Source organism: Chiloscyllium plagiosum, unplaced genomic scaffold, assembly GCF_037043375.1.
Source record: "Chiloscyllium plagiosum isolate Xiang-an unplaced genomic scaffold, Cpla_swu_hap1 HiC_scaffold_27, whole genome shotgun sequence".
Lineage (NCBI taxonomy): Eukaryota > Metazoa > Chordata > Chondrichthyes > Orectolobiformes > Hemiscylliidae > Chiloscyllium > Chiloscyllium plagiosum.
The window spans coordinates 58,027,654-58,051,847 of NW_028270165.1; the positions used below are offsets into that span (position 1 = coordinate 58,027,654).

The 24,194-nt window shown below is 46.8% G+C and overlaps 1 protein-coding gene, 1 long non-coding RNA gene and 1 pseudogene across 3 annotated transcripts in view; all 3 read left to right on the plus strand.

The window, feature by feature from the left end:
- The window catches only part of LOC148144246 (uncharacterized), a 79,636-nt pseudogene extending 78,510 nt beyond the window's left edge, over positions 1-1,126 (plus strand). Inside the window, exon 4 of the transcript XR_015751674.1 lies at positions 1,122-1,126. The product of XR_015751674.1 is annotated as an uncharacterized LOC148144246 (transcript). The remainder of the gene's footprint in view (positions 1-1,121) is intronic.
- The window catches only part of LOC148144247 (uncharacterized), a 37,249-nt gene that overhangs the window by 3,687 nt on the left and 9,368 nt on the right, over positions 1-24,194 (plus strand). Inside the window, exon 2 of the mRNA XM_087974661.1 lies at positions 1,122-2,822. Within this exon, the coding sequence (XP_087830787.1) occupies positions 1,529-2,822 (1,294 nt within the window). The 5' untranslated portion in view covers positions 1,122-1,528. The remainder of the gene's footprint in view (positions 1-1,121; positions 2,823-24,194) is intronic.
- On the plus strand, positions 10,475-15,751 carry LOC148144248 (uncharacterized). Its single transcript, XR_015751431.1, has 2 exons — positions 10,475-10,606; positions 14,721-15,751. It is a non-coding gene; the product is annotated as an uncharacterized LOC148144248 (long non-coding RNA).

Consider the following 24,194-nt stretch of genomic DNA (forward strand, 5'->3'; position numbering starts at 1 on the left):
CATATTTACAGCAACTCAACTCATTTCTCCAACTCAATGAAGTCCAGTTGAAGTGTCTCCAAGGGACCCTCCAGCAAGGGAGTTCTCGTAGAGATACTTGAACTAAGAGGTGGCGGATCGCCTACCCACTGACCTGCTTGATCACGTACAACATCCTGATCGGGAAAGCCACTGACTGAGTATCGATGTGATCTGGAATGATCTAAGATTATCCTGATGTCATCTGGTGCACCAGACCAGTTGCTTTCAACGTGGAGTCGCTTGAACGAAGGTGTGAGCTGCCAGAGGAAGTGGTGGGTGCTGGTACGATGACAAGTTAAAAGGCTCCTGGACGGGCATCTGAATATGAAGGGTTCAGATGGGTCAGGGCCAAGTGATGGCAAATGCAACTGGAGTCAGAGATGTACAGCACAGAAACAGACCCTTCGGTCCAACCCGTCCTTGCTGACAAGATAGCCAACCCAATTTAGTCCCAGCTGCCAGCACCCGGCCCATATAGAGGCCAAGTGATGGCAAACGTGACTAGATTAATTTAGGATATCTGGGCAGGTTGAGTCAAAGGGTCTGTTTCCGTGCTGTATGATTCTAATTGTCTTCAGTGGAAGCAGAAGTGTGGTTGTGAAGGCTGGACTTTCAGAGCATGTTTTGCCCTGACTGCGAGCAGAAGAGTTTGACTGAAGTGTGTCGGTGTTAATGCCTTGACGTCTCATTTTGCTCCCACCTTCCCGGGGTCGATAACCATTTTGTGTCTGGTCCTTCCTCAAGAAGCTGCGTTGCAGGTTTACCCTGAATTGACACTTTTTTTTTGCTTCCCAAAATCAGACCTGCTCACTCTCAGCAGGATCCCAGTGTTGTGAAAGATATTAACTTTCAGGTGGAGGTATCCAAAATTCAGAGAGATGTCAGTCTTGACGTTTTTGCTTTTCTGCCCCTGTAAGATCCTGAATCAGCACCTTCAGGAGAATTAGATAGAGCGGAGTGAGAACAGAGGGGGAGAGAGAGTGGGATGGTGCTTTCAATTTTGTGGAACAACAAAAGAATATTCCACAGAAAGTAGAATTACTTGTTCTGAATTTCTACCCTGCACTGATAGTGATGACTTTTGTAATCTCCTTTTGCAGAGTAGTTGAAAATCTGAAGAGGGAAGTTTCCAAATCAACGGATGAAGGGCTTATGCCCGAAACATTGACTCTCCTGCTCCTCAGATGCTGCCTGACCTGCTGTGCTTTTCCAACGCCACATTTTTTGACTGACTCTCCAGCGTCTGCAGTCCTCACTTTGATGTCAATGTCTGACAGTCACACAATCAATCGTGACCGCAACGATTTTTGACTGTGATTTCTGTGAGAGGGATCAACGCTTTTTGGTTCCTGTTTGAGGACGTTTTCAGCATCAGTGGGACTGGACGAGAGCCCCCACTGTTGCAGCGCACTGTGTGTGGAGCCTGAAACAGTTATACTGCCTGGGAAGGGGATTTCACGGCAGGGAGGGGCTCTACACGTGTTTGTGTGCAGCTGAAGCTGTGGCCATGGAGAAACCTGAGGAATCCCGCCCTGTAGAGGAACCGTGGAAGTGTGGCGACTGTGGAAAAGGTTTCCGTGTCCCGTCTGCCCTGGAGACTCATCGGCGCAGTCACACCGGGGAGAGGTCATTCCCCTGCACCGACTGCGGGAAGGCCTTCAGACATTCCTCCCACTTGTTGGCCCACCAGCAGAAACACACGGGGACGAGGCCCTTCAGCTGCCCAGAGTGCGGGAAGGCCTTCAGCACATCCTCCCACCTGCTGACCCACCAGCGGGTCCACACAGGGGAGAGGCCCTTCAGCTGCCAAGAGTGCGGGAAGGCCTTTTCCCAGGCCTCCACCCTGCTGACCCACCAGCGGGTCCACACGGGGGAGAGGCCCTTCAGCTGCCCAGAATGCGGGAAGGCCTTTACCCAGGCCTCCACCCTGCTGAGGCACCAGCGTGTCCACACGGGGGAAAGGCCCTTCACCTGCCGAGAGTGTGGGAAGGCCTTCAGCAATTCCTCCACCCTGCTGAGGCACCGGCGGGTCCACACGGGGGAGAGGCCGTTCACCTGTTCTCAGTGTGGGAAGGGCTTCACCTGCTCCTCCCACCTGCTGACCCACCAGCAGGTCCATACGGAGGAGAGGCCCTTCATTTGCGCTCAGTGCAGGAAGGGCTTCAGGTATTCCTCCCACCTGCTGAGGCACCAGCGTGTCCACACAGGGGAGAGGCCATTCAGCTGCCCCGAGTGCGGGAAGGCCTTCAGCAATTCCTCTACCCTGTTGGCCCACCAGCATGTCCATACGGGGGAGAGGCCCTTCAGCTGCTCTCAGTGCGGGAAGGGCTTCACCTGCTCCTCTAACCTGCGGAGCCACAAGCGGGTCCACACGGGGGAGAGGCCCTTCAGCTGCCCAGAGTGTGGGAAGGCCTTCAGCAATTCCTCCCACCTGCTGACCCACCGGCGGGTCCACACGGGGGAAAGGCCCTTCAGCTGCCCCAAGTGTGGGAAGGCCTTCAGCGATTCCTCCTCCCTGCGGAGGCACCAGCGTGTCCACACGGGGGAGAGGCCGTTCACCTGCTCTCAGTGCAGGATGGCCTTCAGCGATTCCTCCCACCTGCTGACCCACCGGCGGGTCCACACGGGGGAGAGGCCCTTCAGCTGCCCCGAGTGTGGGAAGGCCTTCAGCAATTCCTCCTCCCTGCTGACCCACCAGCATGTCCACACCGGGGAGAGACCGTTCACCTGCTCTCAGTGCGGGAAGGGCTTCACCTGCTCCTCCGCCCTGCTGAGGCACCAGCGGGTCCACACAGGGGAGAGGCCCTTCAGCTGCCCCGAGTGTGGGAAGGCCTTTACACAGGCCTCCACCATGCTGAGGCACCAGGGTGTCCACATGGAGGAGAGGCAGTTCAGTTGCTCTCAGTGCAGGAAGGGCTTCACCTGCTCCTCCCACCTGCTGACCCACCAGCGGGTCCACATGGGGGAGAGGCCCTTCACCTGCTCTCAGTGCGGGAAGGGCTTCAGGCATTCCTCCCATCTGCTGACCCACTGGCGGGTCCACACGGGGGAGAGGCCCTTCAGCTGCCCCGAGTGCAGGAAGGCCTTCAGGTATTCGTCCCACCTGCTGACTCACCAGCGGGTCCACACGGGAGAGAGGCCCTTCAGCTGCCCCAAGTGTGGAAAGGGCTTCAGCACATCTTCCACCCTGCTGAGGCATCAATGGATCCACACCAGGGAGAGGCCGTTCACCTGCTCTCAGTGCGGGAAGGGCTTCACCTACTCCTCCCACCTGCAGGAGCACCAGCGAGTTCACGTGCCATCGCAGAGGGATTGAAGGAGTGACAGCTGAGTGCCATTATCGATTGGACCATCAACCCGGTTCTGGGGACTCCTGGGTTCGAATCCCGCCATGACAGATGGCAGAGTTGGCATTCGGTCAGAAATGTGGAGTTCGGAATCTAACGATGAGACCGTTTCAGGGAGGGGGTGGTGCGGGGGAGAAAGCCCCCATCTGATTCACTCTCTCCCTTGTTAGGGAAGGGAACCGCCATTGTGGGAAAGGATTCACTCTGTCGTTCCAGCTGCATCCTTTACCCGGTCTGGCCTACACGTGACTCCATACCCACAGCAGTCTGGTTGACACTACACTGCCCCTTCCTGGCAAATGAGCGGGGAGAAACTTACTTGGAGACAGGATATGGGTTGAAATTGCTGAGTGAGGCAATACTTCCTCCGGGTTACGGCTGTACCAAGGATCCGATTACAAAGGGACAACTTGGTGCTGGCCAATAGTAAAGACAGTGAGGGGGGTGGGACAGGGGAGGTGTGGTGTGTGCACTTTGACCTTGAGGTGCTCAAAAAGCAACTGCTTTTTCTCTGCCTTTTTGCTGGGGGGATCTGAAGCTGTAACAAAGTTTGGTTGCAATAAAGGTTACCTGAACTTACCACTGGGCTCAGACTCTCATTGAAAGCTTTGAGCTCCAAGAGGTTTTTGTTTTAAAGCTGTTCATTTCTTTCAGCCTCCTGCACTAAGTTTAGAACATAGAACAAAGAACATAGAACAATACAGCGCACAACAGGCCCTTCAGCCCTCGATGTTACGCGACCTGTGAACTATTCTCAGCTCGTTCCCTGATACTATCCCAAAATCAACCATGCGCTTATCTAAGGATTGTTTAAATCTCCCTAATGTGGCTGAGTTGACTACCTTAGCAGGTAGGGAATTCCACACCCTTACCACACTCTGCATAAAGGACTTGCCTCTGACATCTGTCTTAAATCTATCACCCTTCAGCTTCTAGTTATGCCCCCTCGTACAAGCTGATGTCACCATCCTAGGAAAGATTCTTTCACTGTCTACCCTATCTAATCCTCTGATCATCTTATATGTCTCTATCAAATCCCCTCTTAGCCTTCTTCTTTGCAATGAGAACGGACCCAAGTCTCTCAGCCTTTCCTCATAAGACCCTCCCTCCAGACCAGGCAACAACCTGGTAAATCTCTTCTGCACCGTTTCCAATGCTTCCCACATCCTTTCTGAAATATGGGGACCAAAACTATACACAATATTCCAAGTGTGGCCGCACTGGCGTTTTGTATAGTTGCAGCGTGATATTGCGGTTCCCCGGAACTCAATCCCTCTACGAACGAAACCTAACACACTGTATGCCTTCTTCACAGAACTATCCACCTGAGTGGCAACTTTCAGGGATCTATGCACATGGACTCCAAGATCACTGTCTTCCTGTTATTCTTCCCAAAGTGAATCACCTCACATTTAACTGCATTGAACTCCATTTGCCACCTCTCAGCCCAATTCTGCTAATCCATCCACCTATGCCTGCACCTAAGTCATTTTAAAAATGACAAACCACAGTAGTCCCAAAACAGATCCTTGTGGCACACCACTAGTAACCGGACTCCAGGCTGAATATTTTCCATAAACCACCACTCGCTGCCTTCTTTCAGAATGCCAGTTTCTAATCCAAACTGCTAAATCACCCTCAATCCCATGCCTCTGCATTTTCTCCAACAGCCTACCATGTGGAACCTTTACTGAGGTCCATGTACACCACGTCAACTGCCCTATCCTCATCTACATGCTTGGTCACCTTCTCAAAAAACTCAATAAGGTTTGTGAGACACGATCTGCCCTTGATGAAACCATATTGACTATCTGAAATCAAATTGTTGCTTGCTAGATGATTATAAATCCTATCTCTAATATTCCTTTCCAAAAGCTTTTCTTCAACAGAAGTAAGGCTCACTAAACCTGTAGACAATGACGACTCAAATATTAAAACCAAAGGCTCTGCTATCTCCTCCCTCGCTTCCCAGAGAATCCTTGGATAAATCCCATCGGGGCTACTTTCACTCCTTCTAGAATTGATAACACCTGTGTGCAACTAACCTCGATCCTTTTGAGTCTAATATCTCGTACCTCATTCTTCTCCTCTACAATATTCTCCTTTTCCTGAGTGAAGACCGATGAGAGATATTCATTAACACCTCTCCAATCTCCACAGGGCCCACACTCAACTTCCCACTTCTGTCTTTGATTAGCCCTATTTCTACCCTAATCATCCTTTTATTCCTCACATACCTATAGAAAGCTTTAGGTTCTCCTTTATTCTATTTGGTAACGACTGCTCATGTCCTCTCTTTGCTCTTAACTCTCTCTTTAAATCCTTCCTAGCTGATCTGTAACTCTCCATCACCTCATCTGAACCATCTTGCCTCATCAACACGTAAGCCTCCTTCTTCTTTGTAACAAGAGATGCAATTTCTGTTGTAAACCACGGTTCCCTTACCTTATCACTTCCTGCCTGACAGGGACATACCTATCAAGGGCACACAATATCTGTTCCTTAAACCAGCTCCACATTTCAATTGTTCCCATCCCCTGCATTTTGCTACCCTATTCTATGCATCCTAAGTCTTGCATAATTGCATTATAATTGCCCTTGCCCCATCAATAACTCTTGACCTGTGGCATGTTCCTATCCCTTTACATCGCTAAATGAAACCTAACTGAATTATGGTCACTCTCTCCAAAGTACTCACCTTCCACTAAATCAAACACCTGGCCTGGTTCGTTACCAAGCACCAGATCCAGTGTGACCTCCCTTCTTGTCGGCCCTTCGACATACTGTGTCAGAAAGCCCTCCTGCACACACTGGACAAAAAATGATCCATACGACGTACTAGAATGAAAGCATTTCCAGTCAATGTTGGGGAAGTTAAAGTCCCCCATAATGACCAGCCTGTTCCTTTCACTCCTACCCAGAATAATTTTGCTAATCCCCTCTTCCATCTCCCTGGAACTCTGCGGAGGCCTATAAAAAAAACTGCAAGCAGTGTGACCTCTCCTCTCCTGTTTCTAACCTCAGCCCACATTACCTCAGTAGAACAGTCCTCATCAAAAGTTCTGTCAGCCACCGTTATACTATCCTTGACTAACAAGGCCACGCCTTTCCCTCTTTTACCGCCTTGGCTGTTCTTAATGAAAGATAAAAACCCTGGAACCTGCAACATCCATTCCTCACCCTGCTCTCTCCATGTCTCCGAAATGGCCACAACATCCAAGTCCCAGGTACCTATCCGTGCTGCAAGCTCACCGACTTTATTGCGGATACTCTGGCGTTGAAGTAGACACACTTCAAATCACTTCACTGTCTGCCAGCACATTCCTGTGACCCTGAAATCCTGTCCCTGTCCTTCCTACTCTCATCCTCCTGTGCATTGCAGCTACACCCCCCCGGTTCCCATCCCCCTGCTGAGCTAGTTTAAACCCACCCGAATAGCACCAGCAAATTTCCCACCCAGGATATTAGTACCCCTCTGGTTCAAGTGAAGACTGTCCTGTTTGTACAAGTCCCACCTTCCCCAATTATCCAAAAACCTGAAACCCTCCCTCCTGCACCATCCTTGCAGCCAGGTGTTCAGCTGATATATCTCCCTATTCCTTGCCTTGCTATCACGTGGCACGGGAAACAAACCAGAGATAACCACTCTGTTTGTTCTAGCCCTCAGCTTTCACCCTGCTCCCTGAAATCCTGCCTTACATCCCTATCCCTCTTTCTGTGGGAGATTAGAAATGTTTTTGCAGATGGGTGAGGGGGTGTAGTGGGGGGAAGGGAAGGGGAACATTATACAAACGGTCGAGGAATTCTTGTACCATGTAGCATACTTAAGGCTAAGACTTTAATGAATATAGAGGGTCTTTTAAAGAAAATAGATTTAAGCTAGGAAATAACTTTAAAGTGTTGTAGTGGTCCACAAGAAGAAGCAGCGGGGGCATTTCACAATAAAGCTGAAGTAAAGTGATTCCGCAATAAAGTGATTCCGCAACTTGTAAACTGAATAAGAAAGCGAACAGGCTCTGTTTTGGCACGCATTTCTGCTTGATTGCAGAAGCGTCCAGTACTTAGAAGACTGTAATAAATTGTTCTTGTTTCCAAGATTGATTTGTCTCAGGCTGATTGATTTGTGAGTGAGTTCTGTTTCTCACAATTGGGGGCCTCGTTCCGGGATCCAGGACTCAGACCGCTCGACACTCTTGGGATGACCGGGGAGGTGCACCTCGCCGATTTCGGTGATCTTCGACTCCCTTGCTTGTCGCTCGCGGTTTGGGCGAGTACGATCCGGACTGGGAGACCCTGGAAACAAGGCGGGCAGACGCGGCGGGTTAGGTCGGGCCACTCTTGTGCACAGGAACCAGGTAGGGAAAGGTCTTCAAGGATATATCCGGGCGACTGGGGGCAGCGGTATTTACTGCAAGAATTGCTGCGGGACGGGGCGCACCGAAATGACCAGGTAACTCTGTGCACAGACCAAGGTCAGAAGAGAGACCTTTTATGTCTTGCCTTGGTGGTCGGGACATATAAAAGTATGGGGAATTGGCAATATATAAAATTAAGCATATGTCAATGGAAAACAGCCAGTGTCAGAAGGGCTAGTAGTTGAAGGGCTACTGAGGATGCCCTTCATAACTAACTTATGACCAGACGTCCAGATGAATATTCAAAAGCTAGAGGAGTTGTTGCGGAAAGCTCAAAGTGTCTGTGAGACACGGTGTCTGTGTGTGTGTGTGTGTGTGAGAGAGAAAGAGCTGTACAGCAACTAGAAAGTTTAACCCGTTGTGATTTGGTTTGAATGCACATTTGTTTGTTGGTGATTGAATGTTTTTGCTTTGTTCCCTGGAGCTTGAGATCCGGGACTGTTTTGAATCTGATTTCTACTATGGAAATTTTAACATGATTTCTTTTCAGGTTAAGGATTTTACAGATAATGAAATAAAATGTTAACTCCTGTTCTTTTTACAGGTCATGACTGCCTTACTATCAGTTTCTAACTAATCTCTTTTATCCTTCCATAAAAGTGATTTATGGAGAACAGTTGAAGTCTCAAAAAGCATATAGTTAATCAGATTAATTGGACGAGTAATGTATCTAGTCAGGACCCTGAAGGGGGTGTGGAAGAAGGTGACACCGGACCTCGTTAAGATTAATTAAATTAGCAACAATGGGAGGCACGGGGAGTTGGCTGGGTAACGATCGATCTGTAAATAACGTTAAAGGGGAATATATTTCACCCAACAGTCCTTTGGGGAGAATGTTGGGAAATTGGGAACACAACTCCCCGACACGGGGGAAAGATAAGGCTATAATGGTAAACTACTATTGTTGTTTTGTCTGGACTAGATAAAGTATTAAGGCGCCTGGTATTTTTTGGCCCATATTTGGGTCCGATGAGGATTGGCTGTGTCAAGGTCTTAATATATATGTCAATCGGAAAGAAGTGTACAGTCAAAAAGAGTCCGATTATGCGGCTTGTTGGATAGGGAGTGCGGGAGTAAAATTATGTCCCATGAATAGGGAGGAATCAGGGAAAGAACAGAAAAAGAATGAACAAGGGAAGCCACAATGGGATCCCTTAACGTGTTTGCCGCCCCCATATACTACTCCCCGGAACGAGCCTCCAGCTCCCAAAGTAGAACTGAGTCCAGACACAGAAATGGGAACGGACTCTGAACTAAAAGATGGAAAACCCTGGGGGGGGGGTGTTATGTCCCTTACGAGAGGTTCCGATTGGGGAAGGTACAATCGGATATGTAAACGCTCCCTTAACTAGCAGTGAAGTTAGGGTCTTTACAAAGGAAATGAAAAGTTTAATAGAGGATCCGGTTGGACGAGCCGAACAATTAGAGCAATTCCTAGGGCCTAATTTATATACCTGGGGAGAACTGATGGCAATTTTAGGAACGTTATTTTCAGGGGAAGAACGAGGTATGATTAGGAAAGCAGCTTTATAGGAATGGGAAAAGAGGCACCCAGTTGGGGAAGAAGGGGCCCCAGCAGAACAGAAATTCCCAAATGTTGACCCTCATTGGGAAAATAATGACAGAGAAGATCGGGAGTCAATGCGGGATCTATGAGAAATGGGAATATTAGGAATTAAAGAGGCGGCACCAAGATCATAAAACTTTGTTCAGGCCTTTGAAGTACGACAAGAAAAGGATGAAACCACTTGGCATTTCTTAAAAGGCTCAAGGAGGCCACAAGGAAGTGTTTGGGAATGGATCCCGATAATCAGACAGCACAGGGACTCTTAAAGGTCCAGTTTGTAACTAAATCATGGCCGGACATACAAAAGAAATTACAGAAATTAGATGGATGGAGTGAAAGACAGATGGAAGAGCTGTTACGTGAGGCACAGAAAGTGTATGTGAAAAGGGAAGACGAGAAGCAGAAACAGAAAGCCAAAATGATGGTGGAGGCAGGAGAAGAAATAACAAAAAGGAGACTGGGATCAAGGGATAACAGGAAGAGTAGGGGAGGACACGAAAGACAAGGGTCAGATACCTGGGAAAGGAGGCAACAAACCAGAGATAACCACTCTGTTTGTTCTAACCCTCAGCTTCCACCCTAGCTCCCTGAAATCCTGCCTTGCATCCCTATTCCTCATTTTTTTGTGGTTAGCACTGCTGCCTCACAGCACCAGAGCCCCCGGTTCAATTCCCTCCCCCCCCACCACGTCTGTGTGGGTTTCCTCCCACAGTCCAAAGACGTGTGGGTTAGGGTGAATTGGCCAAGCTAAATTGCCCCGTAGTGTTAGGTGACGGGGAATGGGGCTGGGTGTTTTGCTCTTCGGCGGGTCGGTGTGGACTTGTTGGCCCGAAGGGCCTGTTTCCACACTGGAGGGAATCTGATCTAAAGTTCCGGAATTTATATATTGATGAACTGAAACCTGCAACCCATTCTAAAAGATGAAGGACTCAGCAGCGGTCCAGGTTTGTTCCAAATATTGCATCGGTTGCATAACACTGTCATGTTTTGCTATTAATTCTGTGTCTTATGATCCTGCAGCACAGCTACCCGCAGAAGGAGCAGCGCTGCAGAAGCTAATGCTTCCAAATACACCTGGGTGGGCGGGCTTTACCAAGAGGGGCGGGTTTTACAATCTGCGTTCAGAAGGGGCGGGACTTACGAGTCGCTTTGGCGGAGGAGGGCCGGGACAAGGACAAGGGGGCGTGGCCATCCCAAAGCTGGAAGTATGCCCGCGGCCTGTTTTCTCCACTGGAGTCTCGGCTGCAGCAAGTATGGTAAAGCTTTATCAATATTTCCTTTTACAGAGTTTGTATTTAATAACCAGTAATGGCTACTCAATATCATCATAAAGTCCCAAAATGCAATTCATTTCAACCCATAGCAGATAAGCACTAAGAGTTAATTTTCCAACAGCCTCGGCACTGAAATGGTCTCACAAGGGAACGGCTGTGAATGTTATCACTTGGTGTCCTGTTCACACAGATTCACTGATGCTGAGGCAAACGTTCTTAATTGCCTCACAGCATCCTGTTATCGCTTGGTGAGCCCAGGTGTCCCTATCTTTAAGTTCTCTCCTCTTTCTGAGCCTTCCTGCCTGTTTATTTTCTAGTGCAGTAAATGTATTCAATAATTCAGCATTACATTTTAATCTAAATGTTTAAAGACAAGTTTTAAGGCTATAGACTTTCTCACCCAGATGCCCATACCCTCATTCCTCCCTTTGATTGCACCGAGATCACTGAAAGAGAAGGCTAGTCCAAACGAATGCCCTTCAAGGTGGTCCAGCCATCAACATCCTGCAGAGCGGCACCACCATCTTCACAGCTCATCTGGTCATATTTATCATCGCCATCGACACGTGTGGGTGAGCCATCGGATCGCAGAAGGAGCATCTTCTGGGGCAAATCTATATCACTAAGGGACCTCATAAGCCTAGCAATTAAATACCGAACAATACCAATACCGACACCGACAAACAGACATAGCTAAATTGATAAGCCAATTGTACCATGAGCCTGATCTGCAGTTTCCCCAACTGGTCCCTTCAGTCATTCTGGATCTCTGCTTGTGTCTTAGTTAATATTGCCAGTGAGATCGGGAATGCCCATAGTGCATTTATCTTGGACAATGGTGCAGACCTCACCCTCCCGGGCGAGTATATAGTCTCAGGCATACTGATTCTGCATAGAGTAAAGACAGGTCTGATAATCCCAGTTTACTCTGTTCCAGAGCCTCTTTAGTCTTATTTCCTCGAATGGTCAGGCCGCAAAAGAGGGAATTGCGGTTCTTTTAACTTGTCACTCCTGCCGATCCTTCCAACCCCAGGGTACTCTGGATTCCCCAGCCTATCGGGTGTCCTGTATTGTCACCCAGTCCCTTGGGATCCTTCCAATTGGAGCAAGGTTGGCTGACACCGACCGCTGCATCCTCCTCAGATGGAGGTTCCATCGACCTGTCCACTGGCCAGGACAAGGTACTGTTGTGGGAACAAGGGCTCCGATGGTGACCTTATGAGGGACATCTTTGCCATCCAGGACAAGGAAATTGGTAGCTTTACCTTTACCTTAAGAAATAATAGTCTGGTTTGGTGTATATTAGGGAGAGTTTGTCAAAATAGGTTACTGAAATGTTACAGCAGGGGGTCTGGTCAGATTTACAGGAGTAAAGGGTCGACGTTTTAGATTAGATTAGTTTAGGTTACTTACAGTGTGGAAACAATGATGAATAGATTGGAATCGGAGACTGCGGACGGGGCAAGTAAGTCATCTTCCGATAGAGAGGAGTAACATACTACTGCCTCTGAGGTGAATAGCGTTCTGTGGGCCTGTATAAATATGTTATTTGTGGATTGAGGAGTTTCCCCTATTAGTCCACACCGCCCCGCCGAAGCGCAACCCACCCATACCCCTACACATCTACCCCTTAGCTAACACTACGGGCAATTTACCATGGCCAATTCACCTGACCTGCACATCTTTGGACTGTGGGAGGAAACTGGAGCACCCGGAGGAAACCCACGCAGACACGTGGCGAATGTGCAAACTCCACGCAGTCAGTCGCCTGAGGCAGGAATTGAACCCGGGTCTCTGGAGCTGTGTGGCAGCAGTGCTAAGCACTGTGCCACCGTACCGCCCACGGTCCTCAGAATGCTGTTCCCATTGGGCTCTCCCTTAGCTCTATTGTACATGGTCTTGGTGACAGTATCAGGTTCTGAAAAGAGAAAAGGCCTATAAATGCACAAGGGAAGGGTTCCGTTCCAGGTCCATGTGCCGCATATGGCCTGCTGTACCCCAGCCAGTGTTAGACCAGCTGTTTGTGTACACAGACCCGAGGTATTGGAAAGTGATATTTCTCTTTGCAGGGTCGACAGTAGGAAGTCTGATGAATAGATTGGAATCGGGGACTGGGGACGGGGCAAGTAAGTCATCTCCCGATAGAGAGGAGTAACATACTACTGCCTCTGGGGTGAAGAGCGTTCTGTGGGCCTGTATAAATAAGTTGTTTGTGGATTGAGGAGTTTCCCCTATCAGGCTTCTCTTTTCTCGAGTCGGCCCGTCCTACAAAAAGGGACTATGTTCCTGGGCATATGTACCATAATAACGGGGTTGATCATTTTTATCCTCACTAGGCTTGTGTCTGCAGGTAAAATCAAAAAAACATGGTAACGACATGGTAACTCCCACTGATTTCTACTGTCCAGATGGACCATCTGGTCTTTCTGATGTAAGGGTCCATTGCAATAATCAATCTTCATCACGTTCCACACGTCAAAGGCGTCTGGTCCGGTGCACTGGACGACATCTCCTCAGCATGGGCGGTGGATAATCTCTGATCATTCCTGGTCGCATCCATACTTAGTGGCTTTCCCCATCAGGATGTTGTACGTGATCAGAAAGGTGAGGAGATAAGCGATCCCCCACATGTCCCTCCTCTTAGTTCAAGTATCTGTAATAAGATTAACTTTAGAACAACAGCAAAATTCAAAACCCAACTGGACAGGGTCCACTCCTTTTTTTGAGATCCCAGGATTCTCTCCTCCTCTTCCCCCCTTTTGATTGGTGCGGTCAATCAATTTACAACGGTGCAGTTGGACCCAAGCTGAGCACCCAGCGACTGGGACCGCCGTAGGGGTGGGAAGTAAAACCTGGAAGGGGCCATCCCAACGAGGTTGGAGACCTTTGCCAGTCCAGTTCTTGACGAGCACCAATGAACCAGGCTCTACCCGTGACGAGGCTGAAAGGGAGGGAGCATCGCTGTAGGCCGCACGCTCCCGGGAGTGAAAGGCACGCAAAACATTGGTTAGAGCAAGAACATAACCAATGATTGCTTTGGTCATGTGGTGGAAGTGGACTCAGAAGGGAGCCGAATCGTTCCAAGGGGTACGGAGGCAGTGACCAGAGAAACTCTCAGCTGGAGACAGTCGTGTCTTGCCCACAGACATGGATCGCATCTGGAATAAGGCCACAGGGATTATCATAACCAGGAGAGGCCACTCTCTGCCATTAATTTGGCAAGTTTAGTCTTGCATCTGGTTAAAACATTCAACAAGGCCGGCCGCCTGAGGATAAGCACCATGCAGTTGCCGACAAATACAAAGCTGGGAACAGAGTTCTCCGTTAATATTACCTACAAAGTGTGGTCCATTGTACGAGCAAATGCACGCAGGTATACTGAAGTGGGGAATTATTTCCTTAAACAAAATCTTCACCACAGTCTCAGCAGTAGCGTTAGGAGGAGGTTAGGCTTCAATCCACTTACAAAAGACATCAACAATAAGCAAAACATATTTATAGTAACTCAACTCATTTCTCCAACTCAATGAAGTCCAGTTAAAGTGTCTCCAAGGGACCCTCCAGCAAGGGAGTTCTCGTAGAGATACTTGAACTAAGAGGTGGGGGATCACCTACCCACTGACCTGTTTGATCACGTACAATATCCTGATCGGGAAAGCCACTGACTGAGTATCGATGCGATCTGGAATGATCTGAGAATTTCCTGGTGTCATTTGGTGGACCAGATCAGACGCTTTCAACGTGGAGTCGCTTGAGCGATGGCGTGAGCTGCCAGAGGAAGTGGTGGGTGCTGATACGATGACAAGTTAAAAGGCGCCTGGATGGTCATATGAATATGAAGGGTTCAGATGGGTCAGGGCCAAGTGATGGCAAATGCGACTGGAGTCATAGAGATGTACAGCACAGAAACAGACCCTTCGGTCCAACCCGTCCTTGTTAGCGCGGAGTGAGAACAGAGGGGGAGAGAGAGTGGGATGGTGCTTTCAATTTTGTGGAATAACAAAAGACAAGAATATTCCACAGAAAGTAGAATTGCTTGTTGAGAATTTCTACCCTGGTCTGATAGTGATAATTTTTATAATCCCTTTTTGCACAGTATTTGAAGATCTGAAGTCGAAAGATTCAAAATCAACAGATGAAGGGCTTATGCCCGAAACGTTGACTCTCCTGCTCCTTGGATGCTGCCTGACCTGTTGTGCTTTTCCAGCACCACACATTTCGACTCTGACTGTCCAGCGTCTGCAGTTCTCACTTTGACGTCAATGTCTGACAGTCACTCAATCCATCGGGACCGCAATAATTTTCAACTATTAATATGTGAGAAGGAGTAAAGCTTTTAGGTTCCTGTTTGAGTATGTTTTCAGTATCAGTGGGACTGGATGAGTCACCCTACTGTTGCAGCGCACTGAGTGTGGAGCCTGAAGCAGTTATACAGCTGGGAAAGAGGAATTGACGGCAGGGAGGGGCTGTATGCGTGTTTGTGTGTAACTGAAGCTTCAGCCATGGAGAAAACAGAGGAATCGCACCTTTTGGAGAAACAATGGAAGTGTGGTGACTGCGGGAAAAGTTTCTGTTACCCTGGACTCTCATTGGCACAGCCACACTGGGGAGAGGCCATTCCCCTGCCCCGAGTGTGGGAAGGCCTTCAGCAATTCCTCTACCCTGCTGACCCACCAATGGGTTCACACAGGTGAGGGGCCCTTCAGCTGCCCAGAGTGTGGGAAGTGCTTTACCCAGGTCTCCACCGTGCTGACCCACCGGCAGGTTCACACCAGGAAGAGGCCGTTCACCTGCTGTCAGTGCAGGAAGGCTTACACCTGCTCCTCTGCCCTGCGGAGGCACCAGCAAGTTCACCTGTAGGGGAATTGAAACAGTGATGGCCAAGTTGCATCCTTGGATTGAAATTGCTGAGTGAGGCAATACTTCTTCCGGGTTACAGCTGTACCAAGGATCAAATTACAAAGGGAAGACTGGATGCTAATCATTAGTAAAGAATGTGAGGTGGGGGAAGTGTATGTGCTTTGACCTTGAGCTGTTTAAAACGCAGCTACTTTTTCTCTGCCTTTTTGCAGGGTGGGATCTGAAGCTGTAACAAAGTTGGGTCACAATAAAGGTTACCTGAACTTACCGCCGGGCTCAGATTCTCATTGAAAGCTTTGACCTCCAAGAGGTTTTTGTTTTAAAGCTGATCAGTTCTTTCAGCCTCCTGCACTAAGCTTCCAATGTTGTCTATCAGGTGAATGAGGAGCCAGTATCATTAGAAATTGTGAATTTTTCAGGATTGTAGAGTGCATCATTTCATCGGCATTGTAAAGTTTACTGGCAGCATCGGGAGGTGTGGGCTGTGTTCAGTGGAAACGATGTGGAGGAGCCGGTGGTGGACTTGGCCTGGGTAAAGTGAAAAATCACACAACACCAGGTTATAGTCCAACAGGTTTATTTGGAAGCACTAGCTTTCGGAGCGCTGCTCCTTCACCAGGTAGCTGTGGAGCAGGTTCAAAAGACACAGAATTTATAGCAAAAGCTCACAGTGTCATGCAACTGATAGGATATACTGAACAAACCGAGATTGCTGTTAAGTCTTCCATCTTTGAGAATGGATTGCAGGTTTTGGTTTTATTAATCTGTAAATCCCAGAACATCTTTTAAGTTACGTTCTTGAGATGACTTAAGGTTTTATTTTTAAAAAGGCTAACAGTTCAGACAATGCATTAAAGATGTGACGTTCGAGTCTGTCATACCCCAATCTTGGATCAGACTGGTTCTATTTCCAAAGTAGGAATTTATAAAATATTACATGGATTGGCTGCCTGCAGTTTCTGCACTTTTTGAGCAAAGTAGAATGTATCTGCAAATAATTCTGCCAATTCAAATTAACTTTGTGGAGTTATTTGTGTGTGTGTGCATGTGAGTTTGTGTGCATGCTTGGTAAAGAGTATAAGCCTGTGAGAGTGTTGGGGGGTGTATGTGTGTATATATGTATGAGAGAAGTATGAATAAAAGCAAGGGGTTGCATTTTGCTGAAACAAGGAAGGGCGGACCGATACAGGTAATGGTAGGGCCTTGAGCCTTGTTGGAGAACAGAGACATGGGAGGATTCAGGTGCATAGCTGCATCACTGGGAGACAGGGTGGTTAAGAAGGTGTTTAGCACACTTGCCTTCATTGTTCACACCATTGAGTATAGGAGTTGGGGCATCATGTTGAGGTTGTACAGGATGTTGGTGAGGCCACTTTTAGAGTACTAAGTACAGTTCTGGTGGCCCTGTAATAGGAAGAATACTATTAGAGAGGGTTTGGTAAAGATTTACCAAGACATTGCCAGGACTGGAGAGTTTGAGTTATAAGGAGAGACTGGGACACTTTTCACTGAAGTGCAAGAGGTTGAGTGGTGATGTCATTGAGATTTATAAAATCATGAGGAGTGGAGGTAAGGTGAATAGCAAAGGGCTCTTCCTTAGTGAAGAAGTGCTCAAAACTAGGAGGCATAGTTTTAAAAGTGAGGGGAGAGAGATTTAAAAGGAGCCTGAGGGACAACGTTTTGGTACTGGGTGGTTTGCATATGGAATGAACTTGCTGAGGAAGTGGTAGATGCGGGGACATTTACAACATTTAAATGACATTCGGATGGGTACATGAATAGAAAGGTTTAGAGGGATATGGGCCAAATGTAAGTAAGTGGGACTAGTTATTTTGGGAATTGGACGAGTTGGACCCAAGGGTCTATTTCTGTGTTGTCTGCCTCTATGAACCAGAAGTGATCTTATTGAAACCAGTAGAATTCTGAAAGGGGCTTGACAGAATAGATGCTGATCAAATGCTCCTTTGTGGTGGGAGTCATAGAATCACACTGGCCCTCTGAAGAGCATCCCACCCATACCTAACCCCTTTTTCCATATTTCCCATGGCTAATCCACCCTAACCTACACCCTAAAATACAGAGGAGGAAGTATTGGATGTCTTGAAACATAAAGGTGGATAAATCCCCAGGACCTGATCAGGTATAGCCTAGAGCTCCATGGGAAGCTAGAGAAGTGATTGCTGGGCCTGTTGCTGAGATATTATCATCAATAGTCACAGGTGAGGTGCCAGAAGACTGGAGCTTGGCTAACATGGTTCTACTGTTTAAGAAGGGTGGTAGACCAGTAAGCCTGATGTCATTGGTGGGCAAGTTGTTGGAGGGAGTCCTGAGGTACAGGATGTACATATATTTGGAAAGGCAAGGACTGATTCGGGATAGTCAAATGACATTGTGCGTGGGAAATCATGTCTCACAAACTTGATTTAGTTTTTCTGAAGAAGTAACAGAGAGGATAGATGAGGGCAGAGCAGTAGATGTGATTTATATGGACTTCAGTAAGGCATTCAACAAGGTTCCCCATGGGACACTGATTAGCAAGGTTAGATCTCACAGAATACAGGGAGAACTAGCCATTTGGATACAGAACGGGCTCAAAGGTAGAAGACAGAGGGTGGTGGTGGAGGGTTGTTTTTCGGACTGGAGGCCTGTGACCAGTGGAGTGCCACAAGGATCGGTACTGGGCCCTCTACTTTTTGTCATTTACATAAATGATTTGGATGTGAGCATAAGAGGTACAGTTAGTAAGTTTGCAGATGACACCAAAATTGGAGGTGTAGTGGACAGTGAAGAGGGTTACCTCAGATTACAACAGGATCTGGACCCGATGGGCTGAGAAATGACAAATGAAGTTTAATTCAGATAAATGCGAGGTGCTGCATTTTGGGAAAGCAAATCTTAGCAGGATTTATTTACTTAATAGTAAGGTCCTAGGGAGTGTTGCTGAACAAAGAGACCTTGGAGTGCAGGTTCATAGCTCCTTGAAAGTGGAGTTGTAGGTAGATAGGATAGTGAAGAAGGTGTTTGGTATGCTTTCCTTTATTGGTCAGAGTATTGAGTACAGAAGTTGGGAGGTCATGTTGCGGCTGTACAGGACATTGGTTAGGCCACTGTTGGAATATTGCATGCAATTCTGGTCTCCTTCCTATCAGAAAGATGTTGTGAAACTTGAAAGGGTTCAGAAAAGATTTACTAGGATGTTGCCAGGGTTGGAGGATTTGAGTTATAGGGAGAGGCTGAACAGGCTGGGGCTGTTTTCCCTGGAGCGTCGGAGGCTGAAGGGTGACCTTATAGAGGTTTACAAAATTATGATGGGCATGGATAGTATAAATAGACCAAGTCTTTTCCCTGGGGTCGGGGAGTCCAGAACTAGAGGGCATAGGTTTAGGGTGAGAGGGGAAAGATATAAAATAGACCTAAGGGGCAATATTTTCATGCAGAGGGTGGTACGTGTATGAAATGAGCTGCCAGAGAATGTGGTGGAGGCTGGTACAATTGCAACATTTAAGAGGCATTTAGATGGGTATATGAATAGGAAGGATATGGGCTAGGTGCTGGCAGGTGGGACTTGATTGGATTGGGATATCTGGTCGGCATGGACAGGTTGGACCAAAGGGTCTGTTTCCATGCTGTACATCTCTATGACTCTAAAAGCAATTTGTCGACAAGTAAAAAAGGCTGACCAGGCAAGGAGGTGATTAACAACCTCAGGGCATCCCTCTTAAACCATGCATCCTGTTTGTTTACAAATTAAACATGCTCCAGCTCTTTTCCTATCTGCTTTCTGGAAATCTGGGTGACACCAGGTTTGTAATACAGTACTAACCATTCCCTCCTTGCCCATGTGTGTACAATAATGCACATAACCAATTGAAAAAGGCAGCAGCAAAGAAGGAACACAAAGTAGTCCATCAGGGATCACCCACATTTCGGTTTGAGAATTGAGGGAGAATCCTATTTGAGGCCATAGTTTGTGCTGCTCAGCAGGGGGCCTCCCCTGTGATTTCAGTCCCATACCCAGGCCTGGCGTACCTGTCCCCATATTGTCTCTATCTGGGTTTTGCTGGGGACCCAATGGGACCAGAAGTTTGGGGTGTAAGGCTGCCTGCTTGGCAGCAGCATCCATCTGCTCATTCCTTTGGAGACTGTATCCATTGCCTCAGCATGAGCTGAACATCTTGATAGCTGCCAGATTGCTTGGACAAAACAGCATTACTATTCGTCTGCCCCGTGAGGGTTACAAATCCTCTATGTTCCCACAAGTCTCTGTAATCATGGGTCACACCAAAAGCACAGTGAGAGTTGAAGATCTCAACCCCCCGAGGGGTCTCTCAGTTCCAAGATCGGTCAAAAGAACACTAGGATTATGGTTTGCTTCAGCAAGGTTTCACACTTTAATTTGTAAGGGCCGGGCAAAGATTTGTCCAGCAACACAGATATTAAAAGATTCTGTGTTCCTTGGAGAAACTGCGTGATTAACTTGGAATAAAATATCAATTTTCATATGTTTCTTAAGAGACAGTACAGTCTTAATTACAGAGTAAATCCAATAAAATTACATAATGGACAACAGGTTAACCCAATGATATTTCCTGGGAAATAATGTTGTTTCACACGCATTATCTCCTCATACCTGTGCTTCAAGGTTAGCTGGGATGGTCAGTAATGTCCTATCTAGCTTAATTAGATCCATACTATGAAGAAGGCATTGTTTGCTTAATCTGTGATTCAGTTAGCTCAGGAATGCAGAAATGCAGCTTTTAGCCATTTTAAACACAGTGTTAATGTGTAGCCTGAAGCCATGTTGTTATATTACTTTATATTGAGATGCTATTTTGTGGTTAATAAAAGCTCCTGACAACAGCCTAAATCCAGGTATTAGATCCTCATCTGGTGTCGACCTGCTCTGTCACTCAAAAGAAAACTAGATTTACAATTTAAAGCCATACATGCTATTCTGCTAAATTAATCCAGTTGATTTGTTTTTGTTTAAAAATGTGAAAACCTCATGAACAGTTCTTCCAGTTAATCACTGGATATTCAAATTTCTCTTCAAATTAAAGGTCATAACAGAACTGGGTGTCATTGTGGGATTTTGAATCTGGAGGGTGTGCTTGTGAAGGTTGAATCAACAATATTTCAAAGTGAATGTTATCGTGTTCAGTACTAAGACTTTCTGGAGATGAAAAATTTGCCCTTGTGTGTTTTGCAACACTTAACCAAGGTCAGTTCCATAGAATATGCAGTCATGTTGATGCGAGAGTTAAGAGCTGGGGCAAACATCAGAAATAATGGAGGCAGGAGCACAGCAATTAGAGTTAGAAAGTTAGCCAAAAATATAAAAACAGGAAGGAAAGTTTCATCAGCTTTTCTTAAAAAAAGTTAAGAAAGTGTTGGTTCTGTAGAAAATGAGTCTGGGGATTCAATAACAGAGGATAAAGAGATGGTAGATGAATTGAAAAGAGCTTGAATCTGTCTTTACTGGAGAGGACACAAGTAACAGCCCAGAACTAGCTGGAAATCAGGAATTGAAAGGGAAGGAGGAACTGAAGACAATTACAATTACCAGGGAAGTCGTACTGAGTAAACTGTTGGAACTACGAGTTCACAAGTCCCAGTTGGCCAAAGTATTTCATTCTAGACCCTTAAAGAAAAACTAGCTAGTGAAATAGTTAATGCATTGGTTTTAATTTTCCAAATGTCATTAGTTTCAGGGGAGGTTTCTTTAGATTGGAAAACACCTTTCTTCAAAAAGGCAGACCCAGAACAGGAAACTGCACACCATTTACCTTAACATATGCCATAGGGAAAATGTTCAAAGCTATGATTAAAGATGTGATGACAGGGCACTTGTATAAGTTCAGGCAGCGTGAATCTGTTTTTGTCATTGGGAAATAATGTTGTAATGATGTTTTGAAGAACTGCCTCTCCGCACTGCGACTGAGCTGATAAATCTCATCCTAGTTTCAAACTTCCAGCTCAGCACTGTCCCCATGACTTGTCCGGACTTGTCCGACCTGCCTATCTCCTTTTCCTGGATCAATGGTGCTGGAAGAGCACAGCAGTTCAGGCAGCATCCGAGGAGCTTCAGCCAAATCGACGTTTCGGGCAAAAGCCCTTCATCAGGAATAAAGGCAGAGAGCCTGAAGCGTGGAGAGATAAGCTAGAGGAGGGTGGGGGTGGGGAGAGAGTAGCATAGAGTACAATAGGTGAGTGGGGGAGGGGATGAAGGTGATAGGTCAGGGAGGAGAGGGTGGAGTGGATAGGTGGAAAAGGAGCTAGGCAGGTCGGACATGTCCGGACAAGTCAAGGGGACTGGAAGTTTGAAACTAGGATGAGGTGGGGGAAGGGGAAATTTGGAAGCTGTTGAAGTCCACATTGATGCCCTGGGGTTGAAGTGTTCCGAGGCGGAAGATGAGGCGTTCTTCCTCCAGGCGTCTGGCGGTGAGGGAGCGGCGGTGAAGGAGGCCCAGGACCTCCATGTCCTCAGCAGAGTGGGAGGAAGAGTTGAAATGTTGGACAAGGGGAGGTGTGGTTGATTGGTGTGGGTGTCCCGGAGATGTTCCCTAAAGCGCTCTGCTAGAAGGCGCCCAGTGTTTTGCCCTTACTGGGAGCAGAAGAATACAATGAAGTCTTGCATTTGTGAGAGAGCAACTGAGTAAGGGAGTACATCTGGGATTTTGGTGGAAAATGGGAATTCTTTGCACTGTGGGATGAAGCTCAACCCTATCCAGTTATTTCAGCTCGTGGGTGAGACTCGGCAGTTCATGCAGGCAGTCAATCCAGGTAATATTTTATAAATTCCTGCTTTGGAAATAGAACCAGTCTGATTCCAGATTGGGATACAGACAGACTCTGATCTCACACCTTTAATGCATGGTCTGAGCTGAGATGATATCTTTTGTTATAAAACCTTAAGTTATTTCAATAAAGTGTCTTTCAGGAAGTTCTGGGATTTACATATTAATGATACCTGCAGACCACTCTGAAAGCTGAAAGGCTTAACGATCCAAGTTTGTTCAATATATCATTTCAGTGGCAGGACACTAATGTTTTTCTATAAATTCTGTGCCTTATGATGTTATTCTCCACAACCACCTGATGAAGGAGTAGCACTCCAAATGCTGGTCCTTCCAAATAAACCTTTTGGACGGTAACCTGGGTGTGTGAGATTTTTTTTAAACTTTGGACAGGTTAGGGTGGATTGACCATGCTAAAGTGCTCACTGTGACCAGGGAGGTGCAGGTTTGTGTGAATTGGCTGTGCTAAATTATACATCGTGTCCAGGAACGGATTGGTCATGCTAAATTACCTGTAGTGCCCAGGAATGTGCAGGTTAGGGTTAATTGGCCAGACTAACTTATCCAGAGTGAAGATCTAAACCCCTCTTAAGGGGCCTTTTGGTTCGCGATTGGTCTAAAGAATCAATGGAATGCAGTCTGTACAAAGCAAGGTTATCAGTTTAATAAGGCATCTTGACACAATTCTGTCCAGCAACACAGTGGTTAAAGCTTCTGTGTTCCATGGTGAAGTTGTGCAATTACATTTGAAAATTACACATTATTTATTTAAGTTTTTTTAAGAGACAGTACAGCCTTAATTTCAAGAAAATACCAATCAAATATAATAAGGTGACATGATTCACAGCAGGTTAATCCAATGATATTTCCTGGGAAAGGAGTCTTAATTACATAAATCATCATGCATGGTAGCAGCTCAAGGTTAGTTCAATTGGTCAATTAATGTGTCAGTGTTCATTTTAAACAGACTCCATTGTCCTCTTATCTTCGGATTTTAGCTTAATTCTGCAAAACAGCAGGACAAGTTCACAGAGTTCAATCATTATTCTCGGCCATTTTGTTCTATTATTTTAAATTGAAAAGCCATTTTGTGGTTAGTAAAAATCTACATATACTTGTTGCATGTGACAATAACCTAAATTCAAATTTTAGATCCTCACCTGAAGGATCAGAGTCTGAAGGGTGACCTTATAGATGTTTGTAAGAGGCATGGATATGGTGAATACCCAAGGTCTTTTCCCCAGGGTAAGGGAGTCCTACCCTGTTTGAGGTGAGAGGGGAATGATTTCAAAGGGACCTGAGGGGCAACTTCACGCAGAGAGTGGAGCATGTATGGAACGAGCTGCCAGAGGGAGTGGTGGCGGCTGGTAAAATTACAACATTTGAAAAGCATCTGGATGGGGATATGAATAGGAAGGGTTCAGAGGGATATGGGCCACATGCAGACAAATGAGACGAGATTAGTTTTGGATATCTGATCAGATGAATTGGACCAAAGGGTTTGTTTCAGTGCTGTATGACACCAATCGTCTTTGGAGAAAGCAGAAGTGTGGTTGTGAAGACTGGGCTTTCAGAGCAGCTTTCAAAGATGTTTTGTCCTTCCTGGGAGCAGAAGAAGTTCCAATGAAATCTTGCATTTGTGAGACAGCGACTGAGTAAAGGGAGTGCATCTGCGATTTTGGCGAAAAATGGGAATTCATTGCACTGTGGGGATGAAGCCGAACCCTATCCAGTCACTTCTGCTGGTGGGTGAGACCAGACCTCAAGACTAGGGGGAGTAGATTTAGGACAGAGATGAGGAGGAGAAAGTGAGGACTACTGCTTTTCCTGGAGTGTAGTGAATCTATGGAATTCTCTTCATTAAGTATATTCAAAATGGGTTTTTGCATGGTTGGGGAATTAAGGGTAGTTGG